Source organism: Schizosaccharomyces pombe, assembly GCF_000002945.2.
Source record: "Schizosaccharomyces pombe strain 972h- genome assembly, chromosome: III".
NCBI lineage: Eukaryota > Fungi > Ascomycota > Schizosaccharomycetes > Schizosaccharomycetales > Schizosaccharomycetaceae > Schizosaccharomyces > Schizosaccharomyces pombe.
The window spans coordinates 1,482,159-1,502,493 of NC_003421.2; the positions used below are offsets into that span (position 1 = coordinate 1,482,159).

The window sequence follows — 20,335 nt, forward strand, 5'->3', positions numbered from 1 at the left end:
AGTCATAGGCATTTATTCGAGACTTGCAATTTCACGGCATAAAGCAATAAAACCGTTTAATTTCTCCTTATGTTTAAAGCTAATAGATAGTAAAACTTATTTTGATTTTATATAAACACACTACAGGATTTGATGGTAGGGATTTAATCATTTCAACCATTTACGCTTCATTGTGAAACAGGTATTTGAACCATAAGCTTGACATTACTACTTTTAAGTGCCATTCATTTTTCGCTCAATTCTTTAATGTTGTAAGTACAAATCGTTCTAATTACATTTGTCTCAAGACTCGGTTAAAACACCATTTCTTTCAACGAATATATTAAAATTCATGCTTCTATAGAATCTTCCACTTAAGTTCATCTCTGCATTCTGTTCAAATATAGCTTCCAGTTGCCGTTAGTTCTAATTTATGCTTTCTACGTACAAGCCTTTTGGCCTATTTTTAGGTATCCTTCATTGTTCAAACTAGTAATTAGATTAATAAAGCACAAATTTGAAACTTTCAAGAAGCTTTTTCATGTGATTGCATAGAATGAGAAAACCCAAAACTTAATCCTAATCGGCTAAAAAACTATGTTCTCAATACACTACCATTATTAATATACAATAAATCCAATTCTCATTTTACGAAGCAAGAGCAATTAACATAAGCTAACCGAGCTCTTAAGAAATCTGCAAATAATTGTCGAGAGCAATCATACAAGGATGCTTCACGTTTACGGTTTAGCAAACTTTGCTAGCTCTTCAGTAGAAATAGAAACAAATTTTACACAATTATAAAAGCAAACGTTAAGTAATTAGGGAAAGAAAAAGGAAAACGAGAAGGACGATGAATTTTTAATGCATATATTTTTATAAAACAGTAAATAAGGTATTAGAGTAAAATATGCCATATGTGAGTACATTATAATAACGAGGGAAGTAAACTAACGTCTTCGAGGAGGCTTTTGCATATTTTGAAATTGATTGAGCATACCGCTGAAATCCATACCACCTGCCCCTCCGGGACCTCCGCCTCCCATCAACATGTTAGCCATTTTTGAAATATCACCAAAGTTCATAGAACCTGGATTGAGGCCAGGCATTCCTCCCCCCATACCCATGGCTTGCATTCTTTTCTGCATAGCTGCAAGTTGACGAGGGTCTTTTTTGAGAGCTGCGGCTGGATTTCCACCAAGTTTACCCAAAATTCCATCTTTTCCTCCTATCTTTTTCGCCATTTGCGCAAATACTCGGACCTGAGAAATGGTTTCTTCTACCTCTAAAACGCTTGTACCACTACCCCTTGCAACACGTAAAACACGAGAGGGTTGTTCAACAAATAGAAGACCATCCGAATCTAACTCTTGTTCGGTCATTGAATCAACGATGTAGAGCATACGCTTCATACGCAAAGATCCCTCCTCATCATTCATACCGTTCATCATATTACTCATGCCTGGAATCATACTAGCCATTTTACTAAGTGGTCCCAATTTCATAATATTTCCGAGTTGATCTCGAAAGTCTCGGACCGTAAACTTTCCTTGCTCAAGATTTTTAACCATATTCTTTTTATCAAAATCTAAAGACTGAACGTGTTCCATCAGACCTTCAAGATCACCGAGTCCGAGTAGCTTTGAGATAAAAGAACGTGGAGAAAAGCGCTCCAAATCATTAATATGTTCACCGGTACCAATGAACACGATGGGTGTCTTAGTCGCAGCCACGGCGGATAAAGCACCACCACCTTTGGCATGTCCGTCCAATTTTGTGATTATTACAGCGCCAAAGTCAGCAGTCTCTTTAAACGCTTTGCTTTGAGATTCGGCAGCTTGACCAATGCTAGCATCTAAAATCATAATTGTTTGATCTGGGCGAATAGCGTCTGAAATTTCCACCATCTCAGCAAACAACTCCTGCTCCTGCTGATGCCTACCAGATGTATCAACGATGATAACGTCAAATCTATCGTTTTTGAACTTATCAACACCTTCCTTGGCAATAACGACTGGGTCAGTCTCGGTGTAACTACCAAAGTAAGGAACACGTGCTTTGATAGCATTCTGCTTTAATTGATCAAAAGCACCAGCACGGAAAGTATCGGCAGCAACCAAACACGATTTCAAACCTCTCCTTTGGTAGTGCAGAGCAAGCTTTGAGCATGTTGTCGTTTTACCACTGCCTTGTAAACCTACCATCATGATCACTGAAGGTCTCCCTTTTTTAGGAGTAAAAGCATCAACTTTAGGGTCAACCAAACTGCAAAGTTCATCAAAGACAGCCTTCTGGACGATTCGCTTCCCATTTATACCCTGAGGCAAAGTTGATACATTGATTTTTTTCTTAATATTTGAACGTAATTCTTGAACCAATCGCACATTAACATCTGTTTCCAAAAGTGCCGTACATATATTTTTCAGCAGAGTATCGACAAGCTAAATAAAATTATTAGTAAAGGTTCGTATTAAAACGATAGATATCCTAATCAAAACAGAACATTGGGAAAACAAACTAGAGGTCATTAAAAAAATCTTCAGCTGCCTAAAAGTTGCTTGGTAAGTAAACCCTTTTAGTAACTTGAAACCAAAATCTAACATTGCATTATTAAAAAGGGTTTTAAATTTTCATGTCAAGGTAACGTCGATGTAAACGAAGATAATCCCAATATGCAATCAAGATATATATATATAAGAGATTGGATAAACCAGCTACGCAACTAGAAAAGCATATCTGTGGTAGATGATTTTTCTTATCGACAAATTTCGTAAAGCATGAAACGATGTTCATATACAGCGTGTAAAACATGGCAAATGCAAAATTTTTGAAGAAATCAAGCAAAGATGTATTAAATATTTTTATAAATGACATGGCTCACTCTCCGTATGAGAACAAATTTTCGATAGAATAAAACATACCTCTTCATTCACTGAAGTGGCCTTAGAAAAGTCCCCTAACGCAGAGTTCAAACGACGCCCTAAATCTGCAAAAACCATTTTGTCAGATTAAAAACTTCCAACCAGGCAATTTGAAGTTCGTCAAATGTGGTTGGTAGAGGATGAAGTCGTTAAGGACATGCAGTGTCTTCAAGCGAAAAGTCAATAGACAATTGAGGCAATATGATAAATGCCTAAAGATGAAGTAAAGAAGAGTTTGATATTATCTTTTTAAAAAATATTTTCACTGAGTTTAATACCGAGTTATTTCGCCTGCAAGCTTTTTATTGTTTTCAGTATAGGTGATATATCGACAGGATAGCGCAGCACAGCATTCCTATATAATACCTTGTTTGTATAATATTTTAGAATTAATCTATAGCAAAAGTTCAGTAGGTATAATCTTAAAAAATAAAATACTTATTAAGATTATACTCATGTGTAAAAGTGTTTGACTAGGTCCTGACAATTATTGATGCTTCTCTTTCTCACATTTGTAATAGAAACACGAATCGTAAATTCCGTGGTGGCTAACTTTGTCCCACAATCTTTTGATTCATACTTGCTGTAGTTTGTGTTTTAAGACGCTAATAGAAAAAGATCTAAAAGATTGATATTTGAAACTTTTTATATATTTTTCAGGCGTATGTTCTTATTCACCTTAAACTTTTTTGGAATTTTTCGTGCGTTAATCCAGCAATTAGTCTTAAGATCCAGTTTTTCCAAACTTCACGAAGGAAAGCACTTCCAAGTCCTTATAAGAGCCAGAATGAATTGCAATTAGCTGTTTTTTCAATATAAGACTAAAGATAAAGAATCGTTAACCCCTTAACACAAAATTTGAAAAAGAAATAACATTTACTACGCGTTATGGGTGAATAGTTATATTTGTTTACATAATAGACTTAAATAGAGAGGTGACGCGTTACTTTATTAAAATAAAGATTTGTTATATGAAAAAAAGTAATTAGAGCTCTTTTAAATGCTGTAAACATTTTCCGCTACACAGTGTATTTCGTAAAAATATGTACAAATTTAAAGGCGAACACGGAATTCTGGGAACAACATTTGGGTGGTTATTTGTAAAAACGATAATAAAAGACTCTTTTTAGACCATCTAATTCCTCTAAACGTGCGAAAATTATTTCTTTTCGGACGCTAAATTGGTCTCGTGTTGCAATATTTAAACATTCAATTTCTTGTTGAATTTTAACGTGGATGGCAGTATGAGCGAAATTAACGACTTTACGAATTCAATTATTATCAATGAAAGTGATACGAAATACGAGGTTTACTCTGAGGTGAATTCCAGTAATAGATGGATTGCCAAAGAGGATTGCCCTAGCCCGTTGGAAGATGTATGGCTTCTAAAATTAGCAGGCCATAAGAGAAAATTGGAAGAGCCTCTAAGTTGCATGCGTAATGAAGAACCTGCATCCAAACAAAGAGAGATAGAAAAATTTTTACGGACTGATTTGGATCACTCTGAAAATGACTTTTTAACTCAAGAGGTCGATGAATTCCCTTCTACCCAGCAGTTATTTCCTATTCCTTTGCAAAATGACACTGCCTTTGATTCTTCGGAAGAATCTATTACTAAATCTTCTAAATCCTCGTTCAGCGTGCTAGATATTGGCCTTCCAATGTCTGCGCTTCAAAGGAAAATGATGCATCGGTTGGTTCAATACTTTGCCTTTTGTATTGACCATTTTTGTACTGGTCCTAGCGATTCAAGAATCCAAGAAAAAATACGTCTTTTTATTCAATCTGCTCATAACATTGCAAAGCATCCTAGTCTGTATGATACTGAAGTTCGAAATCCCTCCGCTGCTGAATCCACTAATTCCCACGTTTCTTTAGATGCTTCTAATTTCTCTTCATATGCCGAAAATTCTTCAAAATTTCTTTTTTTGCAAGAATTATTCAAAAATCTTTCCCCCTCTTATTCTAAGACATTTTTTTTATTTATCTCCAACCAATTTCTTGCAAACACACTTACTCAATGGCTAAAATCTCAAAACATTGATGCTGAGTTATGGGCTGAAGAGGATGCAAAGACTAGCCAACATCCAGCAATTTGGATTTGTGTGTCCAAAAAGGCTCCCTCCGCTTCTCATTTTCTTCAATCTTGCCCAGATTTGAGTGCAACCATTTTTTATGATATCGAAGCATACATGAGTGTCACTAGTTCCTTGCCCTCTATTCAAAGCCTTGTCCTTAGGCTCATTCACTTGGGATCTATAGAACATGCCATAAAATGTTTTCAATCATCTTACAATGCCTCATTTTTAGTGAACATTGTGGGTGTGGTTGCCACTCTTAGTTCTTCTTCCGAGGAAAATTCAGAAGCTTCAAATTTGAGCACTTTGTTTGAGAAATCTGGGAACTTTGAGGAAATCCTAGGCTCAGAATCTCACTCTTCTATTACAGAAAAAACTCGAGATATTGCTAAAAATGTTGCGACCTGGTTAAAAAATGGAGAAAACTTCTCTTCTTGGCCACTACCTCCTCTAATGGATTTAGCAAGCTTATCGGTTGCAGAACCAAGGGATTCTCAGCCTTCTGTTTCTCAGGTGAACGATACTTTTGTCAAATCATCTGATAGTACATTTCCTTCGTCGCAAAGCATGCAATCACCTTCCAAACTCCACTCTTTAACAAGTAATGCCACCGATTTACTGTCATCAAGCTCACTAAAGAAAAACTTTTTTTCTCAACAGGAAGCTGATGAGGTAGAACTTTCCAATAATTATGATCTCCAAGGTGCAGCTGTCCAATACCTGCAGCGTCGTTTAAGAATGGTAGAAGATGAATTACACGAAGCCATTAATTCCAAAAACGTACAACAAAGTCGCTCAGAGGAGTTGGAGCAGCAAATTTCTAAGCTGACGGATAATTTACAAGAATACAGAAACACTGTTCGAGAGCTCAAGCTGGATTTGGAGAAATCGAAGAAAAAGAATGAAGACCTTTCAAAGCTAGAAGTTGAGAAGGTTGAAGAAATCGCAAACCTTAAAAAAGAGCTTACCCACTTAGCTAAGCAACAAGAATTTGGCTTTAAATATGTACAAGAATTTTCGAATGAAGATCTACAAGGCAAATTAATTGAAGCCAACGAAAAAAATTACAAACTTACTCAACTGTTAAAAACACAGAAAGAAGACGCTGATTTCATTACTAATCAATATCAAAATGCATCTACTTTTGCTGCTGAGCAAAGCAAAGAGGTTGCGAAACTTCAAGCTGAATGTAAGCGCTTACAAGCTATAAATTCTAAAGTTATGGAAGAGGTAAAAGTTTATAATGATTCAAGGGTAGAAGCATTACTCGCTAAGGTCTCTTCTCTGGAGGAGACCTTAAAAATTTTAGAGCAGAAGTCTCTTCCCAAATTTACTCCACATAATCAATCACCAAGGATTATTGATTCTAACTAAATCATTAACGATCAAGAACTTCAGTGGAATCAACTATAAAAAGTTCGTTTAGTCATACGGTTATTTGATTAAATTATGTCGTAATCAGCTTTTAATGAAACAATTTTAATTGTATTAATTTTTCAACAGTTGCAAAAATATATTGGTTTTCTTCATATATTCATCAAGAAGTTAGACATTTCGTTACATACTAGATTCAATGATCTATGTCATTAATTTTGAATTTGTTTTTGAAAGATTTTAATTGTATCAAATTCGAATATGCATCCTCAAAAGATGCAATATCAACATTGATGAAATAATTTTTTATGCTTCATATCATTTTGTTATGCTCGCAATATCGAACCTGTATAAAACTTCATGCACCTTATGCTCAACAGGTAAGGACCAAACAACCAGCAAGGATTGTAAAGCCTTTAAATACTAATTTTTCATCTGAATAGCACGGTCGAGTATATTCGGCTTCTTACTATCTTTCTTAGCACGATCCAAAGCCAATGTACCGTTTAGTTTTTCAACAACATCATATGTAATGTCTTCATCATTCAAATAGACAACTCTATTGTTATCAAAATCCACCACACAGAATTTAATAACGCTGAAAATGCTTTCTGGATACTGTGTGCGAGCTGCAAGACGTAGTTTTGTATCGATGAATTTTTCCTGGGGTTTAATGACAAAACTAAACGGAATTCCATGAATTCTTGCAATATCCTTGTGGAAATGATGGACCTGTACAATTTTCTCTTCGGGGTATAGCTGCAGCTGGTCTAAGGGTACGACTTCACCAACTAAAGTAGCGGCAGGATTAATGGTCCTTATAAGAGTCCTCAACGAAAGATCACGATGATATCTACTCTCAAAAACCTCATATACCCTAACTTTTTTCTTTCGCAAATCGCTATCCGGAAATCGTTCACAAACAGCACCAAATAGGTCGTTGATATCCCCAGATTTATTGATGTACGCTTCGACTAATTCGATATTAGCTAATCCGTCAACTAGCCAGCGTAATCTTACTAAACGCTTACGATCCAAGTCTGAAAGACTTACGTCCATAGTCTCATAGAAAATAACATTAGATGGCATTTCTTCCTCCGAGCTGTACAAAATTTCATACAGTGTAATATTTGAATCGTTAGGGACTACCATCCCAGCAGAATAAGTCAATGGATTGCAAGTGGTAAGTCGAATATGATCAGCACCAATACCAAGTTTTTGACCAAGTTCAATACATAGATCATCATATTTAATTCTTCGGTCGAGCAGCATTTCAAATTCAATAATGCTATCTTGGTCAATAAATCGCGGGCGAAATAATACCAAAACCTTATTGCTCAAAAAGTCGTATAACTTAAGGGCACTATCAAAACCTGAGTTAACGATATCATCTTCTAAGGCAGATGGGCGGCATGGTTCAAAACATATAATATCACCAGTACTCAATTCACTTTGTGTAAACGTTTTTTCTAACCGAAGAAAATCAACCATCCCCGGTTTAATTTCTTCATATATATTTAACGGGGTGTTCTTCGGTAAATTTGCTCTTTCGCATAGTAACGGACATATTGAACGAATTTCATCGCTTTTATTAACGTGGAGAGTTCCACATCCAGAAATCTCTTGCGATTTTCGATCAAAATATTTAACAAAAATGAAGGCATTCCATTCTCCAGTATTTTGGTGTGTAAGAGAAGAGCTTAGCTCATTTTCTGGGGTGATTTCTAAATACAAGCGAAGGATTTCACCTTGTGAATTCCATACGTTTTTCACTTCCTCCATTGTAGAATTCAGTTCGTTCACAGGAGATTCCACGCGTACGGTACAGTTATGTCTTTTGACAACATACCAAAAACGCATACATTCCTGAGGATAGCCCAGTTTTTCAGCAACAATTGGGATAAACTCAGAAAACTTGGCCTCCTTTTTAATGCGAAATTGAGGTATAGTTTCTTCTTTGTAAGCATTTCCAAAATCGGCAATATCAAATTCATGATGTTCACTGTAAAATTCTGGAGTGATTAATTGCACTTTAGTATACAGATGGCTCTCTAGTCTTTCTTTTCTGCGAAGTTCAGCAAGTTGGATACTGGGATTCAAAGCTTCTTTCAAATGTTCTGGAATTTCATCAGCAGAAACTGGATTCATGAGTTCATCTAATTTATCTTTGCGCAAATATAAAAGCATGTATGCACTCATGAATCTTTTTAGTTTGACAGGAGATCTAAAAGGAGGATGCATGATATAATCACCACCATAGTTCTCTTCTAAAACTTCTCTCAAAGTAGCCCTGGTGACTCTCGTGTCATCATATTTATACCAAGGACCATCTTTTTCTGTTTTTAATAACGCATAGTAATGCCCATTATGAAGATCACCAGAATGGACCAATACACCGTAAAGAACATACTCACAATTCTGAGACTGATCGGCTTCGGGACTTAAAAACGCTTTAGCATCAAACTCTAATGGAAACTCGTATCGATCGTTTATTTTTATCATCATGTCCCTTTCAAAATCATATTCAAATCGCTTCAATTGCAAATGTAAAATAGGAGGGAAAGATTCAAAAATTACACCCTTTTTGGCTTCTTGAAATCCGTAAGTATCAGCAAAATAGCAGTTATCACCTTCTAACGTCTCGACTTGAATATAGCTTCGAAAAGAATCCTCTAGGTTTTTCATTCCTTTCACATTTAACTGAATATCCCAATAATCTTCGGAACGAGCAGATTCAAAATTAACATTTACGCACGCAATATAACTTTTCATTTTACCGACAAATAAGTTGGTAAGTGCATTTTCAACCTTAGTATCCCTCATGCTTCGTTCTAAGTTATCCTGTAGAACACGGTTGAACTCTTGGACGTCATGTTGCATAAACGAATCTAAAGAATCCCAACCAAACGATTTAGTAAGTTCAGTGGTGGAAACGGGCTCATTCATAAATTGAAGGTTATAGAAACAGCGTTGCAACGCGTATGCAATACTGTCCTTGCCTTGAGGGCTATCAGTAGGAATTTGATAAACGATTCGTCGAAAAGCATGTATTATGTAAAGGGATTGTAAGAGAGAATTCATATAGCAGGTAGCACCTTGGTTCTTTAAGCCTACATATCCGGTGGCTATTTTAGAGTCGTAGTCATTAAAAGAGTGCCAAAGTACACCAGTAGGATCTTTAAGAATTCGAACATAGGCGGTAAGAAGTAAGGCGCCATCTTCAACAATCGGAGGGACGTCGGGAGCTTGCCGGCATAATAGCTTTTTAAGCTCGGCAAATTGAGTGAAGCCCCAATCCACAATCTCCGGTGAAAATCGACAATGAGCAGAGTTGGCAACGCTCAAAGAAGGCTTCCTTGGATTTGAAATGACAAATGCAAATTGGCAACAGCAACCATACTTATTGCTCAATTTTTCTTCTTCACTTGGAATATATTCCAAAAATATTGAAGTAAATCCAGCCGATTGAAGAGTGCCTTGAGGAAAATAGGTAATTTTAAATTGCCGACTGCCAACTGCAAACTGGGGACTCACAGCTCTTCGATCCAACTCATGCCAGCTCTTTATATGCCAAGTAAATCTCTGAAAACCGCTTTCTTCGTAATCTGGTAAAGCGCGTCGCAATTCCTCGTGTATTTTAACGTCTATGACCCGTTAGTAACATGAATGTAAATAACCCGGTCATAAGTAATTTTCACACTAAGTGGTCACACCGACACGTACCAATGGAAACATTTTCTTCAAAGTCTTCTTTTAATTTCTCATTCAAGAGTGTATCATTATTAATGAGTGACTTTTGGGAGTCTACTAAAGTTTCACCCGTGACCTAAACATTATAAGTTAGAATGGTCCGAGATATCAACAAAAACTTCAATACCATGAAATCTTAGAATTTTTTTAGTTGTGAGGCTTTCAAATAATAAAGGAACAAGTAATGACTGTAAAACAATGGATTTGAATATCGGTTCTGGTCACATTAATCCTAGCACATTTCTATATTCTACCATCTCGTAAGCTATACACAACGACATATTTTTTATTATCGTTAAGTTCTTTAGCAAATTCCAAAATTGATTTGTTTTAGTTTATTGCCTCGCGCTATTCAACTCTTCAATGTTTCTTGCGTCAATCAAGAAAATATTCTATAACGACTTGAAGCTACCAATTTTACATTGTCCTTAATGCATTAAAGGAATGACTGTCTTATTGTAAACAGCTACACTAGTAATTATTTTAAAAAGATTACCATATTATCCTACTAATACAAAGCCATTTTTTAAATGTTCAGGTATAATCGTAAAAGCAAAATTACAAGCGCTGAACAATCACACAAAATATTTGTTGAAAAATGATATGTATATAAATATATGTTATAGCTGCAAAAAATGATCCAATTCGTACTCAAATTTTGACGAATCGCTTCAAAATCAGTTATCCACACCCCCATTACCTTGTCCAAATGGCAAGAAACTTTCAGTGCAAGTAGCTGTATAAGCATAGGATGTGGGATTATACGAATTGCCTTCAGAGTCGACGAAGCTAAAATCAAACCCACCTTTACCAGCTCCATTTGCAACGACAAATCTGACTGGGACGTAAGTGTCTGCAGTCAAGGAACCCATGCTAAATGAAGCAATGCCGGTTTGGCCGTTAGTAGCATGCCAGTAAGCATAGGTATCGTAATTTGTGTTGGACCATCCGGAAATAGCCTTGTCACCGAACCAACCATAAAATACATCATCAACGTTAGTGACGTCCAAACTAAATGTATCTGTAACAGGAACCCTGAAAAAGAATTGATAAACAATAACCTTACAGGCAGAGCTCGTACTACCCATAGCAGTAGCGTCTGGTGGATAACCAGGAAGATTATAAGAAGAAGTCCATTGAGGCACACTATCAGATGAACTCAAGACACCAGTGAATAGAGGAGAGGATTGGTCAAGGTCACTAGATCCAAAATAGGCTGGCTGGGTGAAAGAAGAAACATCTGTTACACCACTAGTTGCACAAAATTGGTTTTTCGAAGAGGAAATATCATAGTTATAAACGGCATATTGCAAACCACGCTCACCATTGCATACAGCAGTAGGGATAACAACAACAGTAGACGCAGGCGTACTAGAAACATCATATGTAATAGTGGTAGCAACAGTTCCCGAATAGATTGTGCTAGGCCCAGGAAGAATAACTTCAACAGTACCTGGAACAGTACCACTAGCTGTTGCAAGAGTCGAAGTAATGGTCTGAGATCCCTCATATACTGTATTAGTAACAGTGCCACCAGTTGGCTGAACTACCTCAACAGTTCCCGATACACTACCGGAGGCGGGCACAGTGGTTGTAAAGGCTTGAGACCCAGACTGCAATGTCGTCGTCACAGTTCCAACCGCAGGCTCAACGACCTCAACGGTTCCGGAGACAGAACCAGAGGCAGGTACCAAAGTAGTTGTATACTCTACACTACCTGAGTAAGTAGTGGTCGTAACGGTTCCAACAGCAGGTTCAATCACTTCAACAGTACCTGGAACAGTTCCACTGGCTTCAGCAAGGATAGTGGTATACTCTTGGTCGCCAGAGTAAATAGTGGTAGTTACTGTGCCAGCTGTAGGTTCAATTACTTCAACGGTACCTGAAATTGAACCAGAGGCAGATGCCAAAGTAGTTGTAAACTCTTCACTGCCTGAGTATATGGTAGTAGTAACAGTTCCAACAGCGGGTTCAACAACCTCAACGGTACCAGGAACAGTTCCACTTGCGGTAGCAAGAGTGGTGTTGTATTCTACACTACCGGAATGAATAGTAGTAGTAACAGTTCCAGCTAGAGGCTCAACTACCTCAACCGTTCCAGGGACAGTACCACTGGCTTCAGCAAGAGTGGTAGTGAACTCGTGACTACCTGAAGTGATCGTGGTAGTCACCGTTCCTGCAGTGGGCTCTATGTCTTTGACCACAACGTCGCCATCTGCCAGTGTGACAGTATATGTGGAAGCTACAGTACCGCTGTTGATTGTGGTGTATATTGTGCTGTGATTTGTGGTACCGCGGCCAGAAGACTTTGACGATGGATAAATAGTAGTGATGTATTCAGAAGGTCCTTCTGAGAAAATTGTAATAAATTCGGGACATGTGGAAGAAGAGGAGGAAGTTGCAGATAAAACTCGTTTAGCAAATTTAGCAGAAACAGGAGGCTCACTAACAACCACCGTGAAAATGCTTGTAAAAAAAGTGAAAATAAAGAAACGAAGAAAAAGCATGATGAACTTCCAATGATTAAATAAATTAGATGTGCTATAAGCAAGAATAGAAAAGAAGAATTAGAAGGGATTAAAGAATTATTAACAAGAACTGTAAAATAACTTATAAGCCAGTCTATCTCATCAGTAACTTGTAGAAAATGAGAAAAAAGGTAAAAGCTCAAGGCTGTTTAGAAAACGTAAAATGTATAGAAGAAAAAAAAAAGCTGAAACAAAATCTAGTTAAAGCAACTAACTCTGGATGGTCTTCTTGACCAAATTAATCCAAGAACTGCTTTTTTTTGGAATCGTTTCAACTGTACAAACCCTTTTCAAAAGACGTTCGTTTCAATTAAATTAAGTCAAGCTACAAATCTTGGGTCAATGGCTTGAATTTATGTAAAGTATAACCAGCAATTAGAAAAAAAAAGCTGACCATTTTAAGACTTAAGCCAAATTTGACTTGTTTCTAAATAAAGAAGTCGTGGTTACCGGTTTTCTAGCAAGACACATCATTTTCTCGAAAATTGTCCCACAAACCGCGGTATAAATGATAGACAAATATAATAAACGAATTAATGAGAACCTCTCTTGGGAGAAAATAATGGTGCTCCAAGACGACTTTTACTTACCGAAGTAAACAGTTGCATGGCAGCACCGGGCTATTATTAAAAACTAGAGGGCTGATCATAAAGCTTCTTCTTTATTGATTTCCAAGTGTCTTGTGTTGTTTTATCTTGTTCCTTTTTTACTATCAAAAAAAATGTTGTAACTCTTTTTGAAAGAAGCAGAATTGAGAAACAAAAGCAAGATTTTCCGCTAAATGACTCAAAGAGCATCAACTGATTATCATTTTTGAGAGAATTGTTGTGATAGCCTTCACGGTCAAAACTTACTGCCGAGAAATCGCAAAGTCCAAAAAAGTGGATTGGTGGTTCTGTTACAATGGTAAAATGATTCTATAAATAAGTATGTTCATCCACCACACCTTGTCTTCTTGGCCACTATGCAAGCAAATAGTGTACTGTAGAAAAGATCGAGAAAGGGATAGGGAAGAAGTTAGGTTCAATGCTTCTTTAAACATATTCAAATAACCCTAACTGCCTTATTTGATTTTGTAACAACGATTCATGCAGCGGCATGATTCTTTCAGTAAATTTGACATATTGTTAAGCAAACAATAGAGAGGTAATTGTTTGGATTAATTTAACTACCAGAAAAAAATCATTTAGGTCAAAATATGCGCTGTTTGAAAGTCCCAAGAAAACATGCAAAAAATGGAAAGAATCCGTCAAAATTTGAAGTTTTAGCACAAAGGGCGAGTAGGAAGATAATCTTTACTAAAACCTTTAGTATAGACGCGTAGATATATATTTTCGAACGACTAAATGTTGAAATACTGTCTCATTGACTTCATGTCTCATTATTTTACAAAGGTACTTTTAAATTAGGTTGGCTGGCTAAAGACATCCACATATGCCATTTGGGTGTGCTTTATACTTAACTTTTATAATTTGTCGCGTGCAAAATTAATTTTCTCGATAATTATATCTCCTGTAAACGTGGCATTACTTATTTGTAAGTTATAAAGCACTTTAAGAGTTAATTTTAACTCAAATAAAACTTATAAAAAGTTAAAGGAGCGCAATCTGCGGAAGACAGTATAATAACTAGTTAACCCACTGAATAAAGTAATATGTTGATCTGATAAAAAAAATTCTATCATATTTGAGTGCATCGGTAAATACTATTTAACGATTTGTAAATTATGCCTTAAACAAATTTTCTGTGTCAGCAATACTAAACTACGCTACGATACAGTATGTTGAAAATAGAATATGTCACATGCTTTATTTGCTTTATCAATTTCTTTTGTGATAAGTTATTAAAAATAGACACATATTATTAAAGTATGATTAGATAATTACCAATAACAATAATAGAATTTTTAAATCTTATGAATTAATTAAGACGAACTGAACTTGTTCAGTTCAGTTATAAAACAGTATTTAATGACTGATACTATTAGGCTCCTAATAACAATAAATATAAGATTATCATTTTAACATACTGCTTACCGCTATATTGTAAATCGCAAAAAAAACCCATCACATATCAATGTATCGTTATACAAATACGAAACTGCGTTGCTAACATTTTCGAGGTTGGCAGCAACGTTAATGTAATAAAGAATTACACAGTCCTTCGTAATCGAACGTTTTTGAGGTAAAATATTAGGACGCTAAGTGGAATGTTTGAGATATTTGAATTTCTTGAAATTGTGTAGCTGACGAGAATCAACTCGTTTTACCATTTTTCAATTGTTGTCTTTAAAAATAATATTGATTATTAGAGAAATTAGTCCTCATACTTGAAAACATTGGTTTGTTCTATTTTATCCAAAAATACCAAGTTCATCCCGAAGTATTAGTTGTTTTTAAACGCTCGGACGAGTGCTACATGAACATTTTTCAACAGTTATCTAGCAATAATACATTTAGACGCCTTTTTACAATTCGCACATTGTTGTGTCACCTTCAATTTAATTTACCGGAGGAGCTTTGTTTCAGAGAATGAAAGTATTGTAGCATAGACAATTGACAAAAGCATGTAATCTACACTGTAAACATCATTTCATTAGCAGGTAGCATTAACGTTGTTTAACCAGTATGGGAAGCTCTCTAGTTATTGTAGTATAATAGTAGAATTACCCATACAATTTGGGTCGTTGAAGCAATTTCACTAAATCAAATTTACATTGCTGTTTGTATACCTAAAAACGCATATTTCAAGGTAGTGCTTCACCAACATATCGTGTTCATTGAAACACCAATATACCTGTCAATATTGTGTTTCTCAAGATTAAAAACATGATGGGATTTTTCTTTGTTCAAAACTTCGTGACAAATTCAACATGATGCGTATATACACATAAGTTGCTTCACTGTTCTTCTGCAATCAAACATTTCTTAAGATTTTTAAGGTTCGTAAAATGTCGTTTGAGAACAATCTAATATGAGCATACACAGCATCGCTAATGAAATAGCTTCATTAAGATCGCTTTACATTTCAATTTTACTACGATATCATACTCAGGCAAAAGCGAAATTATGCTCCTGAACAATTGCACGACGAGAAAGAAAATTTAAAAAATACACACAAGAAACACGTATATTATATTTACAAAAAATATGTTACATTTCGTACTCAAATGCTGACGAAATGCTTCAAACTCAATTATCCACACCTCCATTACCTTTTCCGAATGGTAAGAAAATCTGAGTACAAGTAGCAGTGTAGGCATAGGATGTGGGGTTATACGAGGTACCATCAGGACCGATGAAATCAAAATCAAATCCACCTTTACCAGCTCCATTGGCAACGACAAATCTGATGGGTATAAAGGAACCTGCAGTTAAGGAACCCATACTAAACGAAGCAATGCCGGTTTTGCCAGTAGTAATATGCCAGTAAGCATATGAATCGTAATTTTTGTTGGACCATCCGGAAATAGCCTTACTACCGGCCCAGCCGTAAAATACATCATCAACATTGGTGATCGCGAGAGTAAACAACCCTGAAACAGGAACTCGGAAAAAGAATTGATAAATAACAACCTTACAAGTGGAAGTAGTATTACCCATAACGGTAGCGTTTGGCGGATACGCAGGAAGATCATAAGACGAAGTCCATTGGGGTAAATCAGCTGGTGAAGTAAGGACACCAGTGAATAAAGGAGAGGATTGATCAAGGTCGCTGGATCCAAAATAAGCGGGCTTGGTAAAAGCAGTAACATTGGTTATACCGTTACTGGCATAAAATTAACTTTTTGAAGATGCAATGGTATAGTTATAAACTGCATATTGCAACCCCCGAATGCCACTACATACTGCTGTAGGAATAACAACAACTGTTGAAGCAGCAGAGCTAGCAGAACTGTAAGTAACAGTAGTAGGAACCGTACCTGAATAAATAGTGTTTGGCCCAGCCTTAACAACATCAACGGTACCAGACACAGATCCACTAGCCGAATTAAGGACCGTCGTAAAAGTACTGGACCCTTCAAATATTGTATAAGTAACAGTTCCGGCAGTAGGTTGAACAACTTCCACTGTCCCTGACACACTTCCACTGGCAGTGCCAAGAGTGGTGGTATATCCTTGAGTGCCTGAATACACAGTAGTCGTAATAGTGCCAGCAGTAGGTTGAACAACTTCCACCGTCCCTGACACACTTCCACTGGCAGTGCCAAGAGTGGTGGTAAATCCTTGACTGCCTGAATATACAGTACTAGTTAAGGTTCCAGCTATAGGCTCAATAACTTCAACGGTTCTGGAGACAGAGTCAAAAGCAAATCACAAAGTAGAAGTATACTCCATACTACCTGAATATGTGGTAATACTGACAGTACCTGCAGCAGGGTCAACAATTTCAACAGTGCCCGGAATACTTCCAGTCGCAGTAGCGAGTGCAGTAGTAAATAGCTGGCTACCCGAATAAACGGTGGTGGTGACTGTGCCAGCCGCAGGATCAACAACTTCAACAGTACCTGGAACAGCTCCGCTCGCGGTAGCAAGAATAGTGGTGTATTCTTGACCGCCAGAGTAAATAGTGGTAGTTACTGTGCCAGCTGTAGGTTCAACAACTTCAACGGTACCAGGAACAGTTCCACTGGCTTCAGCAAGAGTCGTTTCATATTGAGCACTTCCAGAGTAAACAGTGGAAGTTACAGTTCCAGCTGTTGGCTCAACAACCTCAACAGTCCCAGATACACAACCGGCGGCCGTAGCCACCGTGGTAGTATACTGCTGGCTACCGGAATAAATAGTCGTAGTATAGTACCCAGCGAACGGCGCATAAACCAATACAGTTCCAGGAACAGTTCCACTAGCTGTAGCTACAGTAAGGCTAAACGTGAGTGGTAAATCCATACATGAAGTTTGATAAACAGTTCCAGCAGCTGTTTCAACAACCTCAACAGTTCCTGAAGCAACAGTAGTAGTGAATGCCTCACTGCCGGAATATACAGTAGTAGTAAGAGTGCCAGCCGCGGGTTCAACTACCTCAACAGTACCTGAAACAGTTCCACTTGCGGTAGCAAGAGTCGTTTCATATTGAGCACTTCCAGAATAAACAGTGGTAGTCACAGTTCCAGCCAGAGGTTCAACTACCTCAATGGTTCCTGGAAGAGTTTCACTCGCGGTAGCAAGCGTAGTGTTGTACTCTACACTTCCAGAGTAAATAGTGGTAGTTACAGTTCCAGCCGCAGGATCAACAACTTCAACAGTACCTGGAACAGCTCCGCTCGCGGTAGCAAGAATAGTGGTGTATTCTTGGTCGCCAGAGTAAACAGTGGTAGTTACAGTTCCAGCTGTAGGCTCAACAACCTCAACGGTTCCTGGAACAGTTCCGCTCGCGGTAGCAAGAGTAGTGTTGTGTTCTACACTTCCAGAGTATACAGTGGTAGTTACAGTCCCAGCTAGAGGCTCAACTACCTCAATCGTTCCAGAAACAGTACCACTCGCGGTAGCAAGAGTGGTAGTGAGCTCTAGGCTACCTGAAGTAATTGTAGTCGTTAAGGTTTTTGCTACGGGCTCTATGTCTCTAATTACAATTTCGCCATCTGGTAAAGTGAAAGTATAGGTTGTAGCTATGGTTCCGCTATCAATTGTCGTGCGTATAGTGCTATGGTTCGCAACTGAACTAGAAGACTTTGAGGAAGGATAAATGGTTGTGGTGTATTCAGAAGTTCCTTCTGAAAAAATCGTAATATAATCGGGACAAGTGTACAAGGAAGAGGAGGAGGTTTGAGATATAGTCCGCTTAGCAAGTCCAATTGATACACGAGGTTCACTAAGAACCACCGTAAAAATGCTTAAAAAAAGGAAGACTAGAGTGGAAAAACGAAAAGAAAACATGAACGACTTAGATTATTAACAAATTAAACGCGGGCTTTGTAAGATTTGAAATGAGTGACTAGAAAAGAGGGACTAGGCGGAATTAAAAAAAAACAAAAATAAAAAAACTTCAAAAATTAAGTAGTCCGCCTCTCGCATCAGATAGTTTTCGCTCAAAAATTGGAAACCAAATATTGTACAGAACAAACGCAGAAAGTCAAAAAGAAGTAGAGACGAAACCTGATTCAATCGAATAACACAGGCTGGTCTTATCGATCAAATTAAACGAAACCGCTCTCTATATGACAACTTTAACCGTGAGAGCAGTCAAAGTACGTTTCTTCTACGAGTGTTTCTTATTGAAAGTATAAAGTATTCTGGGTAAACAGCAAACTGTGGGATGAATAACCAGCATCGTGAAAGTGGCCAGTTTGGGGAGTTTTTCATAAACTTAGCGTATATGCCGGTAACCATGTTATAAACAGGCACATTACTTGACGGGAAATCGTTCCACGAGTCCCCAAGTGAAAGAAATGTAAATATAATAAGCGAAATTGTCGTGGGCATCAGTACTATACAAAAGTTGAGGTTTTAGCTCAGACAACTTTTTACCTACTAAACCAAACCTGGTTATGAGCAACAGACCCTTATTATAACATTAGCAATCAACAACAAAAATTTTTATAGTATTGATTTTTGATATCTTGCGTTCGTTCCGCTTTATCGGAAAGACTTTGGCAATTTTACCGATTCTCTAGAATCATGTAAAGTGACGAAAACAGAAGGCAGAAAGTCCAACCAAATATGGGCAAAAAAAACAACCACTTCAATAAATTGTTCCAGTTAACAGCAGTTTAGTTGTGTTCAAGTCAATTACCAGCGTTTCGCGTGAAACGTTACAGAAGTGTAAATAATGAAATACTGTTGCTTTCTCTTTGACTCTCATTCTTACACAAGGTCACTTTGCATAGTAGACCGTTGAAAAAGTAAAAAGGAATAGAGGAGAAAACAAGATTTGATTAATTTTTAACCACACCCAACGTATCCGCAAAATCTCATTGATTCAGTAACATTGACTATATGGTTCTTTCGGTAAGTTTGACTCGTTATTAAATAAAAAAAATAGAGGCAAATTGTTTGAATTATGTTTGCTATCAAATGATATCCATTGAGTTAAAAAGTACGCGATTTGATAGTCTCATGAAGACACACATAAAGAGAGAAAAATCCATCAACTCCACTTAAATTTAAAAAAAGGTGAGGTACATATAGAAACTTTAGTACAATTCGTATTGATCGCCTAAATCAATATTTTTGAAGTATTGAAAGTTCAAACATGCCTTACAGCTCATTTCTCATTACTTTGTAAGGTAGCTGGCTAATGACAACTATATATAGGCATTGAGCCATAAGTATGCTAACTTTCACTATTCATCGCTTGGCAAATCTTTTTCTTTATTAAATGTATCTCCTATAAACGTGGCACTACTTTTTTGAAAGTTATAAAGCACGTTGGGAGCTAATTTCAACTTTATAAACTTCGCAAAAAGTGAAAGAAAACACAAAGGTATAGATAGTTACAAGCCGCATTGCTAAGTTGATCTGATAATTCTTAACATCTAACGTAATCGAGTGTGTCGGAATAGTATTTATGAAAACTGTGAGATATCCCACTGAAAATGATTTATGTTGTCAAAAGCATCGTTAATACACTTAAGAATTACGCATTTCCTCGTGTGCCTTATTCGCAATAATTCTACTGTGTTGCTCACACTAATGCTAACAAGTACGGAATCCTAACTTAGGTGACCTAGCGTAATACTAGCTTCATTTACCAGTTGTTGTAATGC

The 20,335-nt window shown here is 37.0% G+C and overlaps 5 protein-coding genes, 17 long non-coding RNA genes and 1 pseudogene across 23 annotated transcripts, besides 1 other annotated feature; 11 read left to right on the forward strand and 12 right to left on the reverse strand.

Annotated features, from left to right (window-relative positions):
• Positions 1-226: 226 nt before the first annotated feature.
• Positions 227-500, reverse strand: SPOM_SPNCRNA.7384. The gene has a single exon (NR_196721.1). It is a non-coding gene; the product is annotated as a non-coding RNA (long non-coding RNA).
• Positions 501-831: 331 nt separating this feature from the next.
• srp54 (signal recognition particle subunit Srp54) lies at positions 832-3,042 on the reverse strand. The gene is made up of 2 exons (NM_001023199.3): positions 2,901-3,042; positions 832-2,420 (listed from the first exon to the last, which is right to left on the reverse strand). The coding sequence occupies exons 1-2, from the start codon at positions 2,976-2,978 to the stop codon at positions 930-932; spliced, it is 1,569 nt and encodes a 522-aa protein (NP_588209.1). The 5' UTR covers positions 2,979-3,042; the 3' UTR covers positions 832-929.
• On the forward strand, positions 1,232-1,716 carry SPOM_SPNCRNA.7385. Its single transcript, NR_196722.1, has one exon. It is a non-coding gene; the product is annotated as a non-coding RNA (long non-coding RNA).
• On the forward strand, positions 1,839-2,369 carry SPOM_SPNCRNA.7386. Its single transcript, NR_196723.1, has one exon. It is a non-coding gene; the product is annotated as a non-coding RNA (long non-coding RNA).
• A 766-nt stretch (positions 3,043-3,808) lies between the features above and the next one.
• On the reverse strand, positions 3,809-4,316 carry SPOM_SPNCRNA.7387. The gene has a single exon (NR_196724.1). It is a non-coding gene; the product is annotated as a non-coding RNA (long non-coding RNA).
• Positions 3,982-6,520, forward strand: ccq1 (shelterin complex HEAT repeat subunit Ccq1). The gene has a single exon (NM_001023200.3). It carries the CDS (start codon positions 4,145-4,147, stop codon positions 6,350-6,352), a length of 2,208 nt encoding a protein of 735 aa, NP_588210.1. The 5' UTR covers positions 3,982-4,144; the 3' UTR covers positions 6,353-6,520.
• SPOM_SPNCRNA.7388 lies at positions 4,428-4,846 on the reverse strand. The gene has a single exon (NR_196725.1). It is a non-coding gene; the product is annotated as a non-coding RNA (long non-coding RNA).
• Positions 5,016-5,262, reverse strand: SPOM_SPNCRNA.7389. Its single transcript, NR_196726.1, has one exon. It is a non-coding gene; the product is annotated as a non-coding RNA (long non-coding RNA).
• On the reverse strand, positions 5,455-5,848 carry SPOM_SPNCRNA.7390. The gene has a single exon (NR_196727.1). It is a non-coding gene; the product is annotated as a non-coding RNA (long non-coding RNA).
• ubp5 (ubiquitin hydrolase Ubp5) lies at positions 6,395-10,321 on the reverse strand. The gene is made up of 3 exons (NM_001023201.3): positions 10,230-10,321; positions 10,076-10,178; positions 6,395-9,996 (listed from the first exon to the last, which is right to left on the reverse strand). The coding sequence occupies exons 1-3, from the start codon at positions 10,230-10,232 to the stop codon at positions 6,776-6,778; spliced, it is 3,327 nt and encodes a 1,108-aa protein (NP_588211.1). The 5' UTR covers positions 10,233-10,321; the 3' UTR covers positions 6,395-6,775.
• Positions 8,053-8,855, forward strand: SPOM_SPNCRNA.7391. Its single transcript, NR_196728.1, has one exon. It is a non-coding gene; the product is annotated as a non-coding RNA (long non-coding RNA).
• SPOM_SPNCRNA.7392 lies at positions 9,033-9,352 on the forward strand. Its single transcript, NR_196729.1, has one exon. It is a non-coding gene; the product is annotated as a non-coding RNA (long non-coding RNA).
• A 194-nt stretch (positions 10,322-10,515) lies between the features above and the next one.
• SPOM_SPNCRNA.1201 lies at positions 10,516-11,437 on the forward strand. The gene has a single exon (NR_150061.1). It is a non-coding gene; the product is annotated as a non-coding RNA (long non-coding RNA).
• Positions 10,630-14,224, reverse strand: pfl4 (flocculin Pfl4). Its single transcript, NM_001023202.3, has one exon. It carries the CDS (start codon positions 12,607-12,609, stop codon positions 10,780-10,782), a length of 1,830 nt encoding a protein of 609 aa, NP_588212.1. The 5' UTR covers positions 12,610-14,224; the 3' UTR covers positions 10,630-10,779.
• SPOM_SPNCRNA.7393 lies at positions 11,509-12,645 on the forward strand. The gene has a single exon (NR_196730.1). It is a non-coding gene; the product is annotated as a non-coding RNA (long non-coding RNA).
• On the forward strand, positions 13,562-14,274 carry SPOM_SPNCRNA.7394. Its single transcript, NR_196731.1, has one exon. It is a non-coding gene; the product is annotated as a non-coding RNA (long non-coding RNA).
• A 103-nt stretch (positions 14,275-14,377) lies between these two features.
• Positions 14,378-14,721: an LONG TERMINAL REPEAT.
• Positions 14,722-14,765: 44 nt separating this feature from the next.
• On the forward strand, positions 14,766-15,185 carry SPOM_SPNCRNA.7395. The gene has a single exon (NR_196732.1). It is a non-coding gene; the product is annotated as a non-coding RNA (long non-coding RNA).
• Positions 15,010-15,283, reverse strand: SPOM_SPNCRNA.7396. Its single transcript, NR_196733.1, has one exon. It is a non-coding gene; the product is annotated as a non-coding RNA (long non-coding RNA).
• A 100-nt stretch (positions 15,284-15,383) lies between these two features.
• Positions 15,384-15,728, reverse strand: SPOM_SPNCRNA.7397. The gene has a single exon (NR_196734.1). It is a non-coding gene; the product is annotated as a non-coding RNA (long non-coding RNA).
• SPOM_SPNCRNA.7398 lies at positions 15,399-16,585 on the forward strand. The gene has a single exon (NR_196735.1). It is a non-coding gene; the product is annotated as a non-coding RNA (long non-coding RNA).
• SPOM_SPCC188.10C lies at positions 15,822-18,506 on the reverse strand (annotated as a pseudogene). Its single transcript has one exon. A coding segment is annotated over exon 1 (2,685 nt).
• SPOM_SPCC188.14 (uncharacterized protein) lies at positions 17,901-19,871 on the reverse strand. Its single transcript, NM_001355919.2, has one exon. The coding sequence runs from the start codon at positions 19,050-19,052 to the stop codon at positions 18,813-18,815; it is 240 nt and encodes a 79-aa protein (NP_001343186.1). The 5' UTR covers positions 19,053-19,871; the 3' UTR covers positions 17,901-18,812.
• SPOM_SPNCRNA.7399 lies at positions 18,821-20,276 on the forward strand. Its single transcript, NR_196736.1, has one exon. It is a non-coding gene; the product is annotated as a non-coding RNA (long non-coding RNA).
• The last annotated feature ends 59 nt before the right edge of the window (positions 20,277-20,335 follow it).

What these genes read in the sequence shown, in the direction of transcription:
- srp54 (NM_001023199.3), bottom strand. Translation starts at nt 2,978, where the DNA reads ATGGTTTTTGCAGATTTAGGGCGTCGTTTGAACTCTGCGTTAGGGGAC. An exon ending in CCACTTCAGTGAATGAAGAG is followed by an intron (nt 2,421 to 2,900) that starts GTATGTTTTATT and finishes AATTTTATTTAG; the next exon opens with CTTGTCGATACTCTGCTGAA.
- ccq1 (NM_001023200.3), top strand. Translation starts at nt 4,145, where the DNA reads ATGAGCGAAATTAACGACTTTACGAATTCAATTATTATCAATGAAAGT.
- ubp5 (NM_001023201.3), bottom strand. An exon ending in TGAAGAAAATGTTTCCATTG is followed by an intron (nt 9,997 to 10,075) that starts GTACGTGTCGGT and finishes AACGGGTCATAG; the next exon opens with ACGTTAAAATACACGAGGAA.
- pfl4 (NM_001023202.3), bottom strand. Translation starts at nt 12,609, where the DNA reads ATGCTTTTTCTTCGTTTCTTTATTTTCACTTTTTTTACAAGCATTTTC.
- SPOM_SPCC188.14 (NM_001355919.2), bottom strand. Translation starts at nt 19,052, where the DNA reads ATGCCCACGACAATTTCGCTTATTATATTTACATTTCTTTCACTTGGG.